The 21,242-nt window shown below is 42.0% G+C and overlaps 1 protein-coding gene across 2 annotated transcripts in view; it reads left to right on the top strand.

The window, feature by feature from the left end:
* The window catches only part of efnb3a (ephrin-B3a), a 62,413-nt gene extending 44,020 nt beyond the window's left edge, over window positions 1-18,393 (top strand). Inside the window, exons 3-5 of one of the 2 annotated variants that reach the window (XM_056247824.1) lie at window positions 15,838-15,930; window positions 16,127-16,189; window positions 17,532-18,393. In XM_056247824.1, coding sequence (XP_056103799.1) covers window positions 15,838-15,930; window positions 16,127-16,189; window positions 17,532-17,962 — 587 coding nt within the window. In that variant the 3' untranslated portion in view covers window positions 17,963-18,393. The remainder of the gene's footprint in view (window positions 1-15,837; window positions 15,931-16,126; window positions 16,190-17,531) is intronic. The other variant, XM_056247825.1, reaches the window with a different exon arrangement.
* Window positions 18,394-21,242: the final 2,849 nt, after the last annotated feature.

The raw sequence follows: 21,242 nt of genomic DNA, 5'->3' as shown, positions 1-21,242 counted from the left end.
CATTCAGGGGTGTCACACAAGAAAGAATGCAAGGACAATATATATACACTACCGTTCAAAAGTTTGGGGTCAGTGAGAATTTTATTTTTATTTTTTGGAGGAAAGAAAACAATACTTTTATTTATCAAGGAATAATTAATTTGATCGAAAGTGACAGTAAAGACATTTATAATGTTACAAAAGTCTTTTGAACTTCCTATTCATCAAAGAATCCTAAAACAAACAAAAAAACTGTACAACTGACAGACCAACAACTGTTTCAACATTGATAATAATAATAAATGTTTCTTGAGCATCAAATCCTCATATTATACTGATTTGTGAAGGATCATTTGACACTGAAGACACTGACACTGGTGATGCTGAAAATACAGCTTTGATCACAGGAATAAATTACACTTTACTATATATTCACACAGAAAACAGCTGATTTACACTGGAGATAATATTTAATACTATAACTGATTTTTGTTGTATTTTTAATCAAATAAGCGCAGCCATGGTTAGCAGAAGAGAATTCTTTTAAAAGTATTTAAAATCGTACCGACCCCAAACTTTTGAACAGTAGTGTATATAAATAAATAAATGTTTATACACACACACACACACACACACATATATATATATATATATATATATATATATATATATATATATATATATATATATATATACAAACAATCAAAATTTAAATGAAAGCCAAAAGCACATTTATAGTCACACCTTTTAGCCATCCACATACCATTTTTAGCCATCCACCGCGGTAAAAATAAACCAGTCGCATTGCAAAGTCGTTCGCGAAATGACCGCCAGGTGGCGCAAAGGGACATTTAGCAAAACGTAAGTGGGGCTAATGTCTATTAACAGTAGCCTAAGGATGAAATACTACAAGTTATGGTAATTTCCAAATAAGCCTACAACAAATTGTTTGTCATACAGATAAGATATAATCTTTTAAAACTTTAAAAGGCTAAAGTAGGCCTACACTCTCACTCACAGGCTAAAGACAAAACGTTTTCTCGCTCATGTCAGAAACAGACGTTTGGGTTTTTCTCAGTGAGAAAATTCATAGCTGAGTGGTAGAACTTACGGTTCATCATCAAGATGACACGGGTTCAAATCCCGCACAAACATGGTCTGCTGTAAATTTTATATTTAATATTGCAAAGAGATTTGTCTAGCTCTAAAACTCTGTTACACCATACAGTTTTTTTTTTTTGCTTATATTTATAAAATACAATTATCATGCATTTCCATTTCACACTAAGTAAAAATACAAAAAAACAAAATAGTATCCAACAGAACGACTTTGCATCTGTATAATAATAGGCTACCAATCGTAATTTCAAAAGCAGTTCTGTAAAAAAATAAATTATATATAGCCTATATATATAGGCTATATATATATATTTTTTTTTATTCCAGGCTCTCATGCCACACCCCCGATTTCTCACGCTGAAGTGTCAACCCGGTCGGTCAAATTCCTGAAGGATATAGTTTATCTATAGATACCTGTTGAGCCACTCGTGATCGACTAGTTATTATACCGCAAATTAGTTCAAATATCCCGTAATCTATCTAGAGCGAGCGTGCATGCGAGACAGATATTGTGCTCCAAACCGTGCGCGCGCATGGCAGAGAGGTCTGTTCCCTACAACCTAGAGTTTTTAAAAACATGGTTTTAAGTAAAGTGTGATTTGCCAGGGGGGATTGTGATTTCCTTCTGGTCTAAACATCCCTGCTTCTGCTGAATTATTTTAATCCCCACACCCCTCCCTCCACAGCTAATCAATGCTATAGGCTACTTCACCAATATAAAATATATAAAATAGAGATATGCAACAGGCACGTTTAAACGACAAACAATAAAATCAAAACCAGCGTTTCAGTTGTTCATTAGTTCCAGTGGCCTTAATGCATGCACGGCTTTTCAAATTTCACAAAGCGTGTTGAGATTATTTTGAATGAAATATTGAAGTTTATAATTAAGTGTTTTGGCACACCACGCCGAGTGGCCCTATGCATTTTTCTAAAGTCGGGTTTTATTCTGGCATGGTGAGTTAGTGTTCGACAAACACGGCGGCGCGTTCATTTATATTAATTTATTTTTCTCATTATTACAGCTAAAATAACTTAGTAGGCGACTCCGTAATTTTTTGGTCATACAGATAAGAGTAGAGTAGCTTACATCGTTCAAAACTGTAAACTTGTATTCATATTAGGCTAACGACAAAAACAGTATACTAGGCTATCTGTCGTCTCTGTCTCCGGGAACTGCGCGTCACAAAAATGAACCGAAAGCCACTTCAGCTCAGTCACGATAAGAAATCGGCTATGTCTAAAGCCTTTAAATGTCTAAATATTTAGGCTAATAAATGTTATCTGATTATAGGCTAATCCATATGAAAACTAGAGGAACAGAGGATCTACTCAAACATGCAATGTAAGCGCTTCCCAATGAGAAAATGACAAGGGTGAAAATCTCGCTCTAATTAAATGTAGGCTAAATCGCCCTGAATTAAAATGTAAAAACAGATCAAATAATGTATTTGTCGAAATGTTGCGATATTGTTTCATTTAAGTTCATAATTGTTCTATAAATGTTATTTAATTTAGCAGCATTACCACGAAGCACCGTGTTTCGATATTTATTTGAATAATACAAAATCAAATAAAAACTTAATTCACAAATTGCATGCCTGGTTGTAAGGATCCAAAGATCCCTGTAGAATTTAATATTGAGTTGAACATTTTGTTCATGACAACAAATTAACAAGCGTTTTTTCAGATTATATTTAGTTTTGCTTGGAAAAAGCTGCCCCAAACCAGTTTTATTTCATCAATTATTGAAATAATGAAATATTTAGTAATAAACTTTTATGACAGAAATATCACTAGGCTACATGTAATTCCATTTAATTCCTTCATTATCAACACTGTCTAGAATAGCGATTTAAGTGTGAATTGCGACTTCTCTTTGTGTTAATAAAACAACTAAACACAAAGAGGAAATCACTCACTGCTCTTGACTGAAAACTTTAATAGAAGCTTTAATAAGCTTTTTTTTTGCACTTAAAAAAAATATATATATCGGTATCGGCATATCGAATATCAGCCAACATCCAATATCGTGCATCCCTACTAAATAATATTCTTGATCCAAGCCGATAAGGTTCATAATAAGTTCCCCATACTTTTTAGTACTTTTCAGTACTTTTCCAACATTCAATTAAGGTACATTGAGCTAGATTTAGGGTCTGTGCACACTTGGAAGGTTTGGTTAGATTAAAACGATCTCTGGTGTGATTGCTCTGTTTATTTGACTAAGTGTAAAAGGCCCTGATATACTTCAAGTGAAATCAAAGAACGAACTGCTGTAACGTCATTTCGGACAAAATTAGGCCTAAACGAAGTTCGTTTGGAGTTCGTTTTGGGAGTTCAAAACAGCGAGCGTTCCGGAAAAGTTTGCTACAGCTAGTAAACGCCTTTGTACTACCATTGCTTAAACGTTGCCAAACAAAGGGGCCGAGACCCACCTCTAAAGGCTTTCAAACTAACTCTGGTGCGGTTTAACGGAAATATAAACACAACACGGTCCAAAGACATCTAAAACGAACTGAAGACCTGGTACTCTCGTCATAGTCATGTTGCCCATTACAGTTCGGTACTGGCTTCGGATCCGCTTCTCCCTGCAGCAGATCTTTGTTTGTGTGCGATGGAGGAATTTCTGCCACTGTTTTGACTCTGTTAAGCTCTATGTGAGTTCTCAGCTGGTAAAATACCACCATATGTACACACATACAAGCACACTGCATTTTTGTGAATATTCAGTAAGTTGTATCGCAAAAAATACATTGTTAAACCTTCCAATAAGGTTGTGACCTTTTCCTTATGCCTTTTGTTTTTATGTTTTTAGGTTCATTGTTAAAATGACAGTGTGAATGCTTAGCGAACCAGGGCTAAAGACCAAAAGGTCCAAGAGAGGCAAGAGAACTGAACCCTTAAAGACATTTCCCGAGGTGTCTTTGGACAATCCCACCTTGGCATGGTTTTGTTGTAGATATTTTCTTTCAGTGAAACGCCTCTTCTGTATGTTGGAATGTATTCTCAAATAATCTCTCACACACACACACACAGTGTGTCTCATATTGCGTGCTGCCCCCTTTAGGCTTGCCCTGGCACAGCTGCAAGATAATGAGGTCACGGAGGCCCTCTTGCCAGCAGGAACTTTAGCTTACTTAGGGAAAATTACTCTGGTTTTGTGCAGCCCAGACAGATTGTGCTAATTCCTAGTGGGCTGAAAAGTTTGACTTGACCGTTGGCCTTATTTGTTGGGGCTAAAAACCATCTTTTCGAGCTGTTGTTGCTTCCATCATTGGTCATCATGGGTCAATCCCCATTTCTCAGGTGGGGGTTGTGTGGGGGGCAGGGTAATTTTGGGAGAGTGGTGGAGCGGGTCAGTATGTGGGTCGTTTCAAAATGTTCTTCGGCCAGTTTTTTTTTTCCTGTTCCAGACATGCCTTTCTCTACATCACCGCAGATCATCGTCTCAATTACCGAACTCATCCGTTGTTCTTTCTCATCTATGAAGATGTAGACTGTAAAGTCTGCACTGCAGTGTGTGTCATGTCTGCTTTTCATCTTCTGTTTAAACCCACGGCCTCTTGTCTTCCACAACCATCATCAGAGCCTTCCAGACTACTGTTTTTCTACGCCCATTCACCTTTCCGCTCACCCTCTTCCTCTTTCTTCTCAGTTCCTTGAAGGGATGTCAAAAGTCTACGTACCTCGGTACCAAGTCAATGATAAACTACAGACTCACTGCAGCAGGCAGCTGCTTTCAAATCCTCACATGTTTTTGTGAGAAAAAAATAATAATTGAAAATTAAAGCATTTATTTTATATATATATATATAGAGAGAGAGAAAGAGGGATACTTTTTTGACTTAAGTTTAACAAATAGTCTATTGAATCACAACGACGTTCTTCTTAAAATAAACACAGATCCAACAAAGCCTTAAATATTAAAATGAAGTCTGTGGAGCGATTAATTTGGAATCTAATTATTACAGGACATGGAATAATTAGATTTTATTTATTCCATGTTACAAAGAAATATTATATTTCTTTGTAACATGGAAATATGTTACAAAGTGGTGTCCCCCCCACCCCCCCACCCCCCCGTTACAAAGAAATATTATATTATTCAATATAGAATTTACTACACATAAATTGTGTGAACTATCCTTTAAAGGTTTTTATTTTATTTAATATGGAATATGAAATTATTTTTTCATATATAATTTCATACTCTAGTACTCTAAATAAGAAACTAAAACTGCCAGTAGGTGGTAAATGTCTAAATGAATAAGTCATTAGCTGCGTCCCAATTCGCATGTATCTGTCCTAAACAGTATTCGAAATTAGAATTAGTGTGTCCCAAATGGTAGTGTGTTGAAATGAGTATTCCATAGATACCTGGATCTACTTTTTCCGGTTAGAATCCAAAGTACAGATCCGTGCACAGCTAACAGCTAATATTGCTCACAACAGATTGCGTGTTGGACAAGGATTTGTTTCGAACTACAAATACGAATTAAACATGTTAAAAAACTACAAACATGGCGGATGTGCGAGTCAAGTGGTTAAGTAGAGAGGTTTAGATAAAGCGGTTTAATAATAATCGGTATCTAACCGTGCGAAAAGATGTATTCAATGTTATACACATTATATTTCATCTGCAACAGCATTCTGAACTTTTGTAATGATTTGGTCATTAACTTTTAAATGTATCATTATGCAAATTACAAACACATGAGGAGAGTTCTCTGCATGAAAGACCAACGACTGGCAGATAAACAACCTACTACATTCTCTCAGAAACAATAGGGAATTAAATTAAATTGAATGTGGAGGATTTTAACTGTGACATGATGGTTGTTTTAAATGGTGACAGGATGCACATAAATAAGCGACTGAGCGGTTTGTTAAAGATGCAGTTATGACGAAGTATATGTTCCAAAGCTTGCCTACTCTTCAGCTACAATTGGTGAATTGCAATGCAGCATTCATTCATTCGATTTGTTCAAACGGCTGAATCCAGTGAGGACTATGCCAATCATTTTTATTTACTTTTTTTTTTTTTGTGTGTGTATATATTTTAGTCATTTCTAGATGCTGATATAGACCTGCAAAAGCCTCAAATACTTTTTTACTTAATTTTATATCTTTCTAAAAAAAATTTTTGTTTCAATGTATTTTTCTTGAAAAAAATGTTTGAGAAAATTAATAATTGATTAACACTTTTTTTTTTACTGTTTACATGCCTTTGTTTTAATTTTATTTGTTAATATTTTTATATTATGTATTTGTTTTACTTTCTAAATAAAGGGTTTGGTTCATTAGCATATTCATTTTTTATGTGGTATCAAAATCGGCATCAAGAATTCACTGGTATTGCTATTGACTACTGACATGATTTTGGTACCGTGACATGGTTCTTTAACTCGCTGTTCCTCTGTCTGCTGTTCAAGTTCAGCATTTACACCTTTACTGAGCGTCTCTGCATCCCTACAGGGAGAAAAAAGAGAGCGAGGGAGGTGAAGAACAAAATGAGAGCCATTAGGTGATGAATCATTTTTTTCTACACCTCCAGCATGTTGACTAATGACTGCCGTGAGCACAAAAAAGGTCATGTTTTTGGATTCAATCCATGAGTGTGTATTTGTATGCATTTTTGTGTGTGTTTACATGTGAGGGGGTGAATCTTTTATAGGCTGTGTCTATTCTCTTAAGATTATTCTTTACTTAAGTCAGTTTTGGGTGATTGTAATATTTGGCTTATAGTAAAAGGCTCTTTGGATGAAATCCAAGGGTTTTTGTTGTTCTTGATTTTGACATACATTTGTGTGTAAGTAGTGCACTTATAATAGAGGTCTTCCAGAGTGGATTACATTTTTATAAAATTAAAATGCAGACTTTTGATAATTTATCCACAAGATTTAATCATTTATATATTCTTAATGATATTTAGTGTCTGTTCAAAGTTATATAAAAATGTTGAATGAAGTGACAGTAAAAACATTTATAATGTTACAAAAGATTTATTTTTCTAAGAATCCAGAAAAAAATGTATTATGGTTTCCACAAAAAGTATTAAGCAACTATTTTCAGCATCGATACTAATGAGAATTGTTTCTTGAGCAGCAAATCGGCATATTAGAAGAATTTCTGAAGGATCATGTGACGCTGAAGACTGGAGTAATGATGCTGAAAATTCATCTTTGATCACAGGAATAAATTACATTTTAAAATAGAAAACACTTATTTTAATAATAATATTTCACTATATTACTGTTTTACTGTATTTTCAAATAAATGCAGCTTTGCCTAGCATACTTTTTTTTGACCCCGTTATGAACTGTGTATGTCAGTGACACATAACCAGAAGTTAATCTGCCTTGAACAGTAGTCCTTCCACTTAATATGGTAATTTAGACACTTTATTACTCAAATAAAACACATTTTTGTACAGAAGAATTAATATAAAAGTTTTAACAAATGATTCTTCTAATAAACCCTGTTGAATGCCTTAGACTTCCTTTGTGCTTTGTTGAATGGTCTGAAATGAAATTCTGTAGTGATTGACAGCATGTCACAGATGCTGTTTAATTTGTATTGAATCCAGACCATTTGTCACAAATCCTAAATCTGTTGAAAAACGTCATTGCACGCAAGTGCTTTAAAAAATAAACTCCGTAAATCAACTGGCGCAAATACAGAGCCCAACTCAGCTTCAGTTCCTTTGTATCAAGCTTCACCTAAAATAAAACTGTTACCCTCAAGCGGAAAAGCCATCGAATGTTTACTGGCACCCCTCGTCTGCATGTGCTCCTCAGCCGTCTGCTCTAAATGTTTTCCTAATAACGTAATAATGAAGAGATATTTTGGATGGGAAGAGTCTTTGTACATCAACGCCTTGCTTTCTGAGCGCTGCAGATTAGCTACCGTGTGTCATTCGGAGGTTCAATAAAATATTGAATGGTTCAGATGCAAAGTGTTTCTGCTATGAAGAATTCAATATCGCCCTCATGAGCGGGCTTTATATTTGGAAAGGAAAATAAGTTTGAAGATGAAGCTCTTTGTACTGTGGGGAGGGAGCTTGAACATTGTTTGAATGCAGTATTCAATGCTTGGATGGATGCTGAGTTACTCAGACTTACATGGATAAAGTACCAAGTTTTTACAGAGGGGCGCCTCACCTATGAAATATTTAGTAATGTGAAGGCTGGAAGATGCGAATGACTGTGTGTTTCAGAGACTGTGTGTGTGTGTGTGTGTGTGTGTGTGTGTGTGTGTGTGTGTGTGTGTGTGTGTGTGTGTGTGTTGAGGGATGATTGTATACATGGTTAAAAGGCAACATAGTTGCGGTCGAGTCTCTGTTATTCCTGAGAGACAGTTTCCCATATACAAAGCAGCCCAGACACAAGCAAGTACTAAATAGGCAAGAAGCAACTAAGAAACCCACCAAGCACGCTGGCATACAGGAACACACATCATGTGTGGAAGACCACCTCAGTCACAACGGCAAACTCCAAACAATGTTCAATGACATGGAAATAAAATATGAATGAATTTATTAATTATTAATTTATTAATGTTGATGAATTTATTAATTGTTACAAATTGTAATTACTCGACAGCAAGTATTCATATAGTTGAATGAATATGTAAGTTGCATATATTCTGCATGACTTGATATTGACTAAATTAAACTCATATTAATTTGAACTTCATTAAAATGACATTATCTTAAATTAATTTGAAAATAAACAGCTTAATTTCATCAAATGGACAGTGGAAGCCATGCTGAACCTTCAGAAAATGTTGATCTTCAACCTTTAGGAGGTCAAACCAAATATTACACAAGCTGTTTATTTTTTGTTTGTTTTATGCGATTTGTGAATTTTGCAACCTCGTACACACACAAAAAAAGGGACTTCACTGTTTTGTGAGATTTTAAATAAACATCAAAATAGTTGTTTAGAAGTTGAGCTTGATGAATGCACTCAGAATTGAGAAATGAAATAAGATTATTTTATTTCCTTTCATGCTGGTTCCTTTACAAAGTGTTATCAGGATTGTGTGCAAAATGTGGAGCCCAGCTAAATGTTGTTCTCTTACGAGAGGTTCTCTCGTATTGCGTAAGCTAGCTTACGCTGCGGGAAAGATTCATCTTTGCTGAGATATTGAAGCCAAAAAATTATTTCATAATTTTGTATCCATGCACAACGCAGTTCCTCTGCGGCAGACCTAGAGCGGGCTAGCTAGCAGCTCATTGGTTCGCTCAGAGAGAACTGCTTAAGCCTATGGGAGAGCGGGGCTGAACCCGCTTCCAATGAGAGGCGCCCGCGCGCTCATTGCGTCATGACCCGCCAGAATGGGCGTGGCCATGGTGTATATAAGGCGCTCTCCCAGGCTTATATGTTGATTCATTTCATCTTCAGCAAGCTGCACGCTTCTGCTGTTCCTGAGAAAAGCCATCGCCGTCGAAGAAGGCATCCTCTAGCGAGCTCAAGGACCCTGAAGAAGCCGGCCGTCTTCGCCACCTTCAGCCGCCCAGCAAGCTAGGCCATCCGACGATTGTATCCTTTCTCTATTTCTAAAAGAGCCGAGCGTCTTTTTAAAGATGTCTCGTTTTTCCTGCGGCTCTTGCCGCGCTCGTCTCGAGGACGGAGACCGCCATGTCATCTGCGCTCTCTGCTTGGGACTCGAGCATGCAGAACTCGCCCTCGCTGATGGAGGATGCGACCTCTGTGAAAGCCTGCCGTTATCGTCCCTGCGGGCACGACTTCTGGCAGTGAAAACCGCTCCCGCGCCGCCTATTCTCTCGCCGCGTAAAAAGAAACGCCGCTCTCAAAGGCCGCCGGAGCCCCCAGCGGAAACATGCGGGCCGCCGCCGCCGCCTCCCGCTTCCCGCTCTCCCTCCCCGCCCCTGCCGGACATTCAGTTGCCGCCGAGTGGCCGCTCTGTTGTTTCCGATGACGCCGCGGAGGAGAAGGACTCCTGTTCACTGCTCGCTTCTGACAGTGAAGACTGGTCATCTCTCGGATCCGCGAGAGAGTCGACGGGGACCCGCGCCGGGATAGAAGAGGAGCTGATGCGCCTCCTCTCACAGGCCGTCGAACGCCTCGGTCTCGAGTGGTCTCCTCCACCCGAGCAGGCCCCGAACCGAATGGACGGTAGCTTTTTTCATCGGCGCTCGACCCCCGCGTGCACCCGGGCCGCTCCATTCCTGCCTGAACTTCACGCAGAGCTGACAAAATCCTGGAATGCACCGCTCTCGGCTAGAAATCGCTCCGATGTATCCGCCTCGCTGCGCTCGGTGGACGGAGCCGCCGAGAAAGGCTATGCAGCCATGCCGCCCGTCGAGGACTTGGTCGCCACACACCTCTGCCCGCCCTCCGCTAGATGGCGTTCTTCACCCACGCTTCCTTCGAAGGCTTGCAGAGCGACCTCGAGCTTTCATGCTCGCGCTTACGCCGCCGCCGGTCAGGCCGCCGCTGCGCTTCACTCTATGTCTGTCCTCCAAGTGTTACAGAGCGATATTCTCCGTGAATGGGCCGAAGGCGGTAGAAAACCCCCCCCCGCCGTCACGGATTTGAGAAGTGCTACGGATCTCGCCCTTCGCGCCACTAAAGCCGCCGCACAAGCTCTGGGGAAATGCATGGCCAGCCTTTGTGTTGCTGAGAGACACTTATGGCTCACGCTCGCCGACATGGGAGATTCTGAGCGCGCCGCGTTTCTCAACGCGCCCCTCTCCCCGACGGGCCTGTTTGGATCTGCCGTCACGGGAATTGTCGATCGCTTTTCTGAAGTACAGAAAGCTTCTCAGGCGATGAACTTGTTTCTACCCCGCCGCGCTAGCTCTTCAGCGGGCCGCTCTCACGAGCCCTCCGCCAGAGCCCCATCACAGCGCCCCCCTCCGCAGACTCAAACAACTCAGCGCAGTCAGAGCGGCCGCCCTCGCCCTCGCTCTCGCTCTGACAGCCGCCGCAGACCGCCGCCCCCCCGTGGCCTGCGACCCAAGATCACGCTGAAGCCTGATCATCAGAAGTCTGCCTAACAATGTCAAGAAAACGACGGTGCTCTCCCGCCGCGGCCGGACCGCCGTCAAAGCTTCGCCCTCTGCCAGTCCCCGTTATTTCGCCGACTGCTGTAGTGTTGACCGCCACAAACAAGCCGGTGTCCCAGCCCGCTTGCGAGCGACAAAAAGCCGTTTTTACGGCTACCCAGAGAAATCTCAAAAAGAGAAATTTTGCCAGTTGTGTAGAAAATGTGCCCACAATCATGTGTTCACCCATACACACAAGCATAACATATCCCGTGTCTCTATCAGAGCCCCATCACATGAAACGGGCACAGCCCGCTCTAATATCAGAGAACATAAACACGCCCACGAGCTCGTGCACGTGTCCCCTCTCTGCTCGCTCTGTGTCACGGCCCATAGACTCCTCTCTGAGTGCAAATCCCGTTGCCACACACATTCAAAGCGCGCCCACACACTGTGTCCAGCCCGCTATGTGCAGCAATCAGGGCAATACAGCCATTCGGCCACTAGCCGCATGCTCCAAAGCGTGGGAAGCCATTCCAGGCATTTCCCCGTGGGTGTTAAGCATTATAAAGAACGGCTACCTGCTACAGTTTCGCCGCCGCCCGCCTCGTGCGCGCGCGCAGCTCGAATCTTCTGTCAGCCCGCTGGCCGCCGGCACGCTCCGCTCAGAAATTGCGACGCTGTTGCAAAAGGGCGCGATAGAGAGAGTCCCGCCATCTATGACCGAGTCGGGGTTTTACGGCCGTTATTTTCTGGTTCCCAAGAAAGACGGCGGCCTCAGACCGATCTTAGATCTCAGGTCTTTGAACAAAGCGCTCATGAAGAGACCGTTCAAGATGCTCACTACCAGGAAACTCCTCGCGCAGGTGCGCCAAGGGGACTGGTTCATATCTCTAGACCTGAAAGACGCCTATTTTCAGATCCAGATAAATCCCCGTCACAGGCCATTCTTACGTTTCGCCTTCGAGGGTCTTGTTTATCAATACGCCGTTCTCCCGTTCGGCTTATCTCTGGCGCCCCGTACATTCACGAAGTGCATGGATACGGCGCTCGCCCCCCTGCGAAGCCAGGGGCTGCGCATTCTGAATTATCTGGACGACTGGCTGATTTTGGCCCAATCACAGACGGAGCTTCTGTCGCACCGCGCAGTTCTCCTCGACCATTTGGAAACGCTGGGCCTCTCTGTCAACTGGACAAAGAGCTCCCTTCATCCCAGTCAATCGATTTCCTTCCTAGGAATAGATTTGGACTCGGTCACGATGACGGCTCGCCTGTCTACACAGCGCGCGCGCAGTGTTCAGCGTCTAGCCGCCTCGTTCCAGATGGGCACCCGCAGGCCTCTGAAAACTTTTCAGAGGATGCTGGGTTACATGGCCTCAGCCTCCGCTGTACTTCAGCTGGGCCTTCTGCACATGCGCCCGCTTCAGTTCTGGTTGAACAGCCGTGTACCCCACCGCGCGTGGAACACGGGTCGCCAGCTGATCAGGGTTACGCAAACGTGTCTCACGGCGCTGCAGCCATGGACAGTAGCAGAATGGTTTCGTCTAGGCGTCACGATGGGGACCTTTTCCTGCCGAAAAGTCATCTCGACAGATGCATCCAACACGGGTTGGGGTGCAGTCTGCGAGGGCTCACCGGCCTTCGGCCACTGGTCGATTCAGGAAAGCCCATTACATATAAACTGTCTGGAAATGCTGGCGGTCGAGAACGCGCTCTCGCACTTTCTCCCGCGCATCCAGGGACACCACGTCCTGATCCGTTCGGACAATATGGCCGTGGTCTCCTATCTCAACCGTCAGGGCGGTGTCAGATCCAGAAATCTCTGTCGACTGACGCACCGCATTCTAGTTTGGTCTCAGAGCCGCCTGCTCTCGCTCAGAGCGACGCACGTGCCGGGCCATCTGAACGACGGTCCAGACATACTGTCCAGGAACCTCATCCCCACAGGAGAATGGTCCCTGAACTCACAGACGGTCCAGTTACTGTGGCGACTATTCGGCAGAGCAGAAGTAGACCTCTTCGCGTCAGAAGAGAACGCTCACTGCCCAATATATTTCTCGAAGAGCGAGGACGCGCTAGCCCAGGAATGGCCTCGCCGCCCGCTCTATGCATTCCCTCCGATCGCTCTGTTACCACAGGTAATTCAGAGGATCAGGGACACACGCCACTCGGTGCTCCTCATAGCCCCGCGTTGGGAGAGTCAGAATTGGGTTCCGGAGCTCACGCAGCTGTCACAGACAGCCCCGTGGCCCATCCCAGTCAGAGCAGATCTCCTCTCTCAAGCTCGCGGCACGATCTGGCACCCCCATCCACAGCGCTGGGCGCTGCATGCATGGGTGATCAACGACTATTCGTTGATTTGCCAGAGGGAGTAAGAAACACTGTCATACAGGCTAGAGCACCTTCCACGAGAAGGCTCTATGCGTCTAAATGGTCTGTGTTCTCAAAATGGTGCACCGACAAACAGCTGGACCCACGGTCGTGCGAGGTGCCGTCTTTGCTTGTTTTCCTTCAAGAGATGCTGGACAAGGGCAGGTCCCCCTCCACTCTCAAGGTTTATGTGGCAGCCGTCGCGGCGTTCGCGGAACCCCGACGCGCTCAGTCATTGGGCAAAGACGAGTTAGTCATCCGCTTCCTCAGGGGAGCTAAGAGGATGAACCCTCCGCGGCCCCCGTCGGTTCCGGTTTGGGATCTTTCTATAGTCCTTGAAGCTATGAAAGCACCCCCGTTCGAACCGCTCGAGTCTGTGGATCTGAAATACCTCTCGCTCAAAACCGTTTTCCTGACGGCTCTGTCCTCAGTTAAACGCGTTGGGGATCTTCACGCGCTCTCATCCAGCGCCGCGTGTCTTGAGTTTGGACCGAATGATTCGATTGTCATTCTCAAACCTAGGCATGGCTATGTCCCGAAGGCGATTGGTACCCCGTTCAGGGCTCAGATTATCTCCCTATCGGCTCTGCCTTCATCCGATAGTGAGCGCGATGCCAATCTCCTTTGTCCGGTGCGGGCTCTGAGATTGTACACTACGCGCGCTGCCGCGTTCAGACGCGCTGAGCAGCTTTTCGTGTCGTTTGGGGGGCGCACCAAGGGTCTGGCCGCCTCAAAACAGACACTGTCTAGATGGATAGTGGACGCTATCGCCTCTGCTTACGCATCTAAATGCCTGCCCTGCCCTCTGGGCATCAGGGCGCACTCCACTAGAGGCATGGCCTCATCGTGGGCATGGTCCTGTGGAATTTCCATTCATGACATTTGTGTGGCCGCGGGATGGGCCTCCCCGTCCACTTTTGTCAGGTTTTATAACTTGGAAGTTCCCGCCTTGCAGGCAAAATTACTAGCTGTCTGACGAACAGCTCTCTAAGAAGCTGCATTTCTGGAGGTCCCTCACAACCGGTTCGCCCCTTGTGCTCTCCTGTAATGCTTATACACTTCATGTGCCCGCTCTGCTGGCCCCATACATGCTTATGTGTACACTTCATGAGCCCGCTCTGCGGCCTCTTTGTACATTCACTCCACGTTAAGAAATTCCCCCGGTATATCCCTGGGTTTTTCATGAGTGGATTCGTAGCGCGCACGGCGTTGGCCAGGTGTTCCCGCAGCGTAAGCTAGCTTACGCAATACGAGAGAACCTCTCGTAAGAGAACGAATCGGTTACCTAACGTAACCTCGGTTCTCTCTAGAAGAGGGAACGAGTATTGCGTTCCCGGCCGTGCTTGCGCTACTAGCGTTTCGCTTCACGCTGAAATAAATCAACATATAAGCCTGGGAGAGCGCCTTATATACACCATGGCCACGCCCATTCTGGCGGGTCATGACGCAATGAGCGCGCGGGCGCCTCTCATTGGAAGCGGGTTCAGCCCCGCTCTCCCATAGGCTTAAGCAGTTCTCTCTGAGCGAACCAATGAGCTGCTAGCTAGCCCGCTCTAGGTCTGCCGCAGAGGAACTGCGTTGTGCATGGATACAAAATTATGAAATAATTTTTTGGCTTCAATATCTCAGCAAAGATGAATCTTTCCCGCAGCGTAAGCTAGCTTACGCAATACTCGTTCCCTCTTCTAGAGAGAACCTAGGTTACGTTAGGTAACCGATTCGTTTTTTTGTGTTATTAAAATGACTTTTTATTAAGAATTAAGTAACTTTCTAGCAGAATGGTGGATTATTTTACCAAAATCTTAATTCACAAACATTAATGATACATATCACAATATACAGTAGTAATCCAGTCTGAAAAGCTGCTTTAAAACTATGTGTATTGTTTAAAGCGCTGTACAAATAACTACAGTGAATCAAGTCAATTCAACAGATTATATCAAAACTTAATTGTTTGATATTTAAAACCGGCCAAAATCACACTTTTAAAGGGGGATACAGACATGTGATTTGCTTAAAACTGCTACTTTTCATGCTAGGTTTTGTTATGTTAGCTTATCAAACATATCTCATAGTTATCAGCAAAAAACATGATTTGTGCCTCTGATGATTAATTCAAAAAGTAATTGGATGCCAAAGTGTACTGTATTCGTAGAAAGTGCCTGTTACGCTTGCTAGTCCTTTACATGATTGAGTGGCTGCACATTGCTGTGAATTAATGGAGAGTCATAAACCAATGTTTTATTGCTAAGTCACAGGATTCCAGTCAGCTGTCATTGCACACCATCTGAAATGATGAAAGAAAAATCCTTGACATTAATATTGTTCTGGTTTTTTTCAACCTCTTCCCATAGCTACCTCTGACGGTACAAAAGAAGGAATCGACAGCATGAGAGGAGGCGTGTGCGTGACACGAGGGATGAAGCTGATTCTCAAAGTGGGACAGAGTGAGTATCATCATCACCTCCAAAAGCACATCAATGAATCAACCTACAGTATGCACTCAGGGAGAGTTCCAGACAAAATTCAATAAATGTTGTGTCAATACCAGCACACACTCGCTCACATAATTGAAGTAATTGAACCATGCATCAAAATGTACTTGGTGTTTCACATCTTATTTTTATTTTTTTGCTTTCATAGCTGCATATGGCCTTCCCCCAAAACCCAAACCTGATCCAGGCCGACCCAACAGCAGAACCCCAGGTAACAACCAGAAATAGTCTGGGACAGCGCTTCCAAAACAATATTTCTGAGGGATTTTCACATTCACTTATTAGCTTAACCCTGGATTAAAAAAAAAAAATTACCCAGAATTAAGGCCACTTTTAATCTTGCATTAAGCAACATTTTACTCTAGTAATTTTGAAAAGAGAAAACACTGCTCAGGAAGCCGTACTTTTTTCTCTCTCACTATTCTTCTACTATATAGGTCATTTGACAGGAAAGTGGAGGGAGAGAGAAGGGAAAAGGGTTCGGGACATGACTCAGGTCAGGCTTGAACCTGGGTCCCCGTGAGCACAACAGCTCCATATGTCATAAGCAACAAGCCCTCATTAAATATTCAAGGACATTGTGCAGTTGCAGAAATTTTCACTCTGTTTAGTTTAGGGTTTCATCTGTGTTATCCTTCTCATTTTTTTTTTGTGTTTTTTTTTTTGTAGTAACTTAGTAGACTTTTGAAAAATACAGTGGATTTATGTGGTGACTTTTCAATTGATGTTTAAATATCATAAACATGCAAATATTAACAGTGTTGTTGGTGTTAACTAAAACTATTGAAAATCGTGTTTGTTAAATGTAATAAAGGTCAAATAAAATAGAATATAAATATTAGATGAAAAAATCTGAACAAAAATGAGAAATCTTACCTTGGGAAGTTACTGAAATAGAATAAGTTCAAGTTGAAGTTCGACTATTACTCAAACTTAAATGAATGTAAATTAAAGCTAAATAGAAATATTTTTTAAAAACTAAAAAAATACAAAAGCACTGAAACTAAAATTAATATGTAAACATAAAAGCTAATTTAAAATATGAATAAATACTATAATAGTATATAAATAATACTAAAATAACCCTGTGAAATAGAATGTAAACCCGGGTTTAAAAATGTACAGTGTGAAACGTGGAACCCAGAGCTCAGAAAGATGTCAAGTGAACAATTTTAATAGTGAAAATCCCAATGAGGTCTGCATTTATGTATTAACCTTGATACCATCTGCATATGCATCTGTTGTCATGTTAGCGCACTGTCTAGTGTTCTTTGAATTGCTATTTTTAATTTCTTGGAGGCTTAGACTGAACTGGTTGATCTCCATAAGGTAAACATTTGAGAAACCAGCAGTGTTGAAGCCAAACATGAGGCATTTTTTAATTCAAGCCGGCTGAAATCAAAGCTAGTGATGGATTAAATCAAATCTAATCTAAATACTATCAGGATGTTATTCGTAGAAGATAAAGCCAAATAGGAAGTGAGCTTCAAAAGTCCTGCACGTGGATATCTGGTCCATGCAAGCATCGATTTATCTGCTCTTTTCTTCTTCAGATACAGAAAGTGGATCTAAAGGGGGGGATGGAGGTGAGGCCGGTGAGAGGGGAGACAGCGACGACGTATCCGCTTCTAACATCGCTCTAATCGCCGGTGGTGCGGGGGGAGCCTTCGTCGTCCTGATCGCTGTAGTGATCGCCGTGATGTGTTACCGCCGACGGAAAGCCAAGCACTCTGAAACTCACCACCCTGCCCTTACACTATCCTCTCTTACCCCAAAGAGGGGCAGCTCCTGCGGGGCAGCAACTGGGGCTGGTGGGGGCAACAATAATGGCTCAGAGCCCAGTGATATCATCATTCCCCTGCGGACCTCTGACTCTGCATACTGCCCCCATTACGAAAAAGTCAGCGGCGATTACGGTCACCCCGTCTACATCGTTCAAGAGATGCCACCTCAGAGTCCAGCCAATATTTACTATAAAGTATGAGATCAGCGAGCACAAAGACAACCTATCCTGACTTTATCGTACCTCACACACGTTCGCTGTGTTCAAGTGACTCTATATGTAAGAGCCTAATACGCGTTACAAGAACTTGGACCTGAAGTTGAGTTGATCGTACCGTATAGAAAAGCTGTAAATACAGCTTTTATGTTATAGCAGCGTGTTTGCGTTTATTTACACGTGTGTGTGTCTCTGTGTGCGTCATGAGGCGGGCGGGTCACGGATTTCACATGTGCTCAGGTACAAGTGAATGTACGTCACATGCCTGTTTGAGACGACTTTATACGTCCGATGGTCGTAATTGAATTATTGTGCTTATCCTCAAAACCAAACTGTAGAGAGTGAGACTTTTAAGTGATTCATACTTTTAGAGAAAAAAAAAAACCTGTATAAATAATATAAATACTTAATACATTTTTACATGGGATGGGAGGAGGGGGTGTGTGGAAATCCACTAATTGCGTTGCGTTGCATTGTTTGCGTGGTTTATTTGCACATGCTGTCTGCATTGTTTTAGTGCCTCATTCATTAAAGAAAACGTGCCCTGAAGATCGGAACGCAATTTCCACACCACAGTTCCCCATCTTGAAGGCTGAATTGCAGCCTAGCACAATCTGCCATACTTTACAGAGACTGTACAGCATCACTAAGATTTTTAAAATGCCAAAAATGTTTCAAACTCCATTGTGCGTCTATTTATGTTCACATTACTCGGTAATTTGATCATCATTTGATGCATTACTGCTGCCATTATCACTAGAAAATGTAGGAAAAAATCTAAACAACTAATTGCATTTTTTTTGGACAGTTTTCGAGACCACACAAAACTGATGTCATCTGACGGGATCTGGTGAAGACTAGACCCAATATTCCTTGCGCTTTGGAACAATCTTTCATTTTTGGCGTATTCGGCAGGATCTATTACAAAAGGTTTTTGCGAATTGTACGATAAGGTTAATTTGCATAAAAAGGAAGCATGTTAGTGCTGAAAAGGGAAAAAAGTCATAATTCAAAAACGTTTCGGAATATTTTAAATACTATTCCAGCGCAGATTGCAGCTTGTTAAACTGGATTGTGGGTGATTTGTGAATGAGACGCAGAGTGTCCCGCACGCAAAAGTAGCGCAGCAGTTTAGTGAATTCGCCCCTCTTTATTTTCCTTTCCTCATTTTATCCGATTGTAAATGTTTGTCTTTTCTGAACTCAGACCTCCATCTGATTTATTTATTGTGCATCAAAGAAGCAGTTTTTCATTCCCTCCACTTCATCAGCTTCCTATCACAACTCCTCAGCGCCCGGTTGTTTGTTTTTGAGGTTTTTTAAACATTTTTATGTGAGGAGCAGGAATCGCATGTGGAGGAGGTGTAGACGGATGATCGACTAGTTCAGATGGAGACTCTTCTGAGATTTCCAAGAGGTTGGAGGTCAAAGTTAAGTAGTCGAAGAAAAACCCCTCAGCACTGCGCGGGAGTCCGTCACTCATGATGATTTGAGGGCTTCTCGCTTTCTGCCCGAGCTTTTGAAGTACTGTGTATGCCATGATGTGTATTGAACTGCGTACTTACCGTAGACACTCAATGCAAAACTTATACACACTTAACACGCACATTCACATTACAGCAGTTAGTGTTTTCATGTGATAACCCCCGCAGATGGACTCCAGCTGTGCATTTGTATGCGTTTCAAAGCTTTGTGACTGTGATTCAGGCTGAAAACAGCAGGACTAAGACGGACAATGCAACTTTGCGTCTAAATTAACTCAGTCCCAAACTCTCCACATCCTCTTGAGTGTTACACATACCCGTTGCTTGGTTACAATCTCGTCCCGACTCTCATTATCACATTTCGGGTGATGTCTCCGAACCATCTCTGACATTATTACCGTGCCAGCTTGAGGCTTCAGGTCCACAGTTCACCTGAGTTATTTTACTGGAAGAGACATGACATCATCAGGAGATGTAAGAAGAGACCGTATGTTACAAGCCAGAGTGACCTGAGCTTCCTGTGTTGATTTATTGGATTTCTTGCCATCAAATGGCTAAAAACCAAAAATGGCACCTTAATCATTCTGTTATGGGATTTCTGTTAAGGTTTTTCATGGTTTTGTTTTTTCCACAGTGTTGATTTGTTTGTAGATTGAGCAAATGAGAATAGTCTAAATGAAGGAACCTACCCTACTCTTGGCCATGGTAACCCTCAATGGTGACTACCAATGGGAACCGTAAAGAATTGAACACTTATGGTTCTGATTCCCCTTAACAGTTCCATTGACGATTATTTTAGTACTTCTGAGGAAAATATATTTGGGGGGGGGAAAGAAATGCGATTTTTTTTTGCATTTACTGTCCTCATCAGTATGATGTTAAATGGAGTTTAATGACTTTTCACAGACTTTTTAATGGTGGCATAAATGCAGTCCAATAGTTACTCCTAACTATGTACCAAATAAAAAGACTAAACATGTCAAAACATTTAGTATTTTCATATTTTTTAACATTAATTAATCTTTATAAAAGACAACCAACTAAAAAACGTCATATGAACTTTAAATCAGGAAATACACTGATTAAGCCTTGAGACAAAAAATAATGAAAATAACTTGTATTTACTAATAGGAGAACATTCAGAGTAATTTATCTGGGAATCAGACTACACTGTTTAAATCACTGAAGACATAAAATGTTTAAATCACTGAAGACATAAAATCTTTAAAAATAAAAAAGGAAAGTTTTATTTAAGATATTTTTACCAAGTAAATTAAATATCTAAGCAGAACTTTATTCCGCTTTGTTTTGTTTTTTAGTTATGTCTGCAAAATCAGTACTTATTTTTTGAAGGAAGAAGATTTTTGTTGTTGTTTTGTTTTGTTTGTTACGAATTCTGCAAATATTTTCCATATTTTATTTCCTGTGTACAACTATTCAGAGGAACTATGTCATTTAAATCAGTTTTCATACAGAAGTCTAGTATTGTGATATTCTATAGGGATGCATTTCCTACTACTGCCCCCTGCATGCCTGGAGGAACCTTTGTCAAGCCTACTCATTTCTTTTTTTATTTTATTTTAGTGACTTTATCAATGTATAAATTCTCTTTTACACCAGCATTATGTGATATACTCTACTCCCTGAATCCTAAGACATAAATCACTTCCTCTACTAGCCAGGCCATGGGTTAAGGAGGATTTTTTTCTCTTTGTCCGGCTTCTCTGTTGAGCAAAGACAAGCCTTCTGGCCCGATTAGCGTTGACATATAAGCCACCCGAA

The sequence above is a fragment of the Rhinichthys klamathensis genome, unplaced genomic scaffold (assembly GCF_029890125.1).
Source record: "Rhinichthys klamathensis goyatoka isolate OS25496 unplaced genomic scaffold, OSU_Roscu_1.1 h1tg000050l_1, whole genome shotgun sequence".
NCBI lineage: Eukaryota > Metazoa > Chordata > Actinopteri > Cypriniformes > Leuciscidae > Rhinichthys > Rhinichthys klamathensis.
Note: the sequence above shows the minus strand (reverse complement) of the source record. Positions and strands in the feature narration are given on the sequence as shown.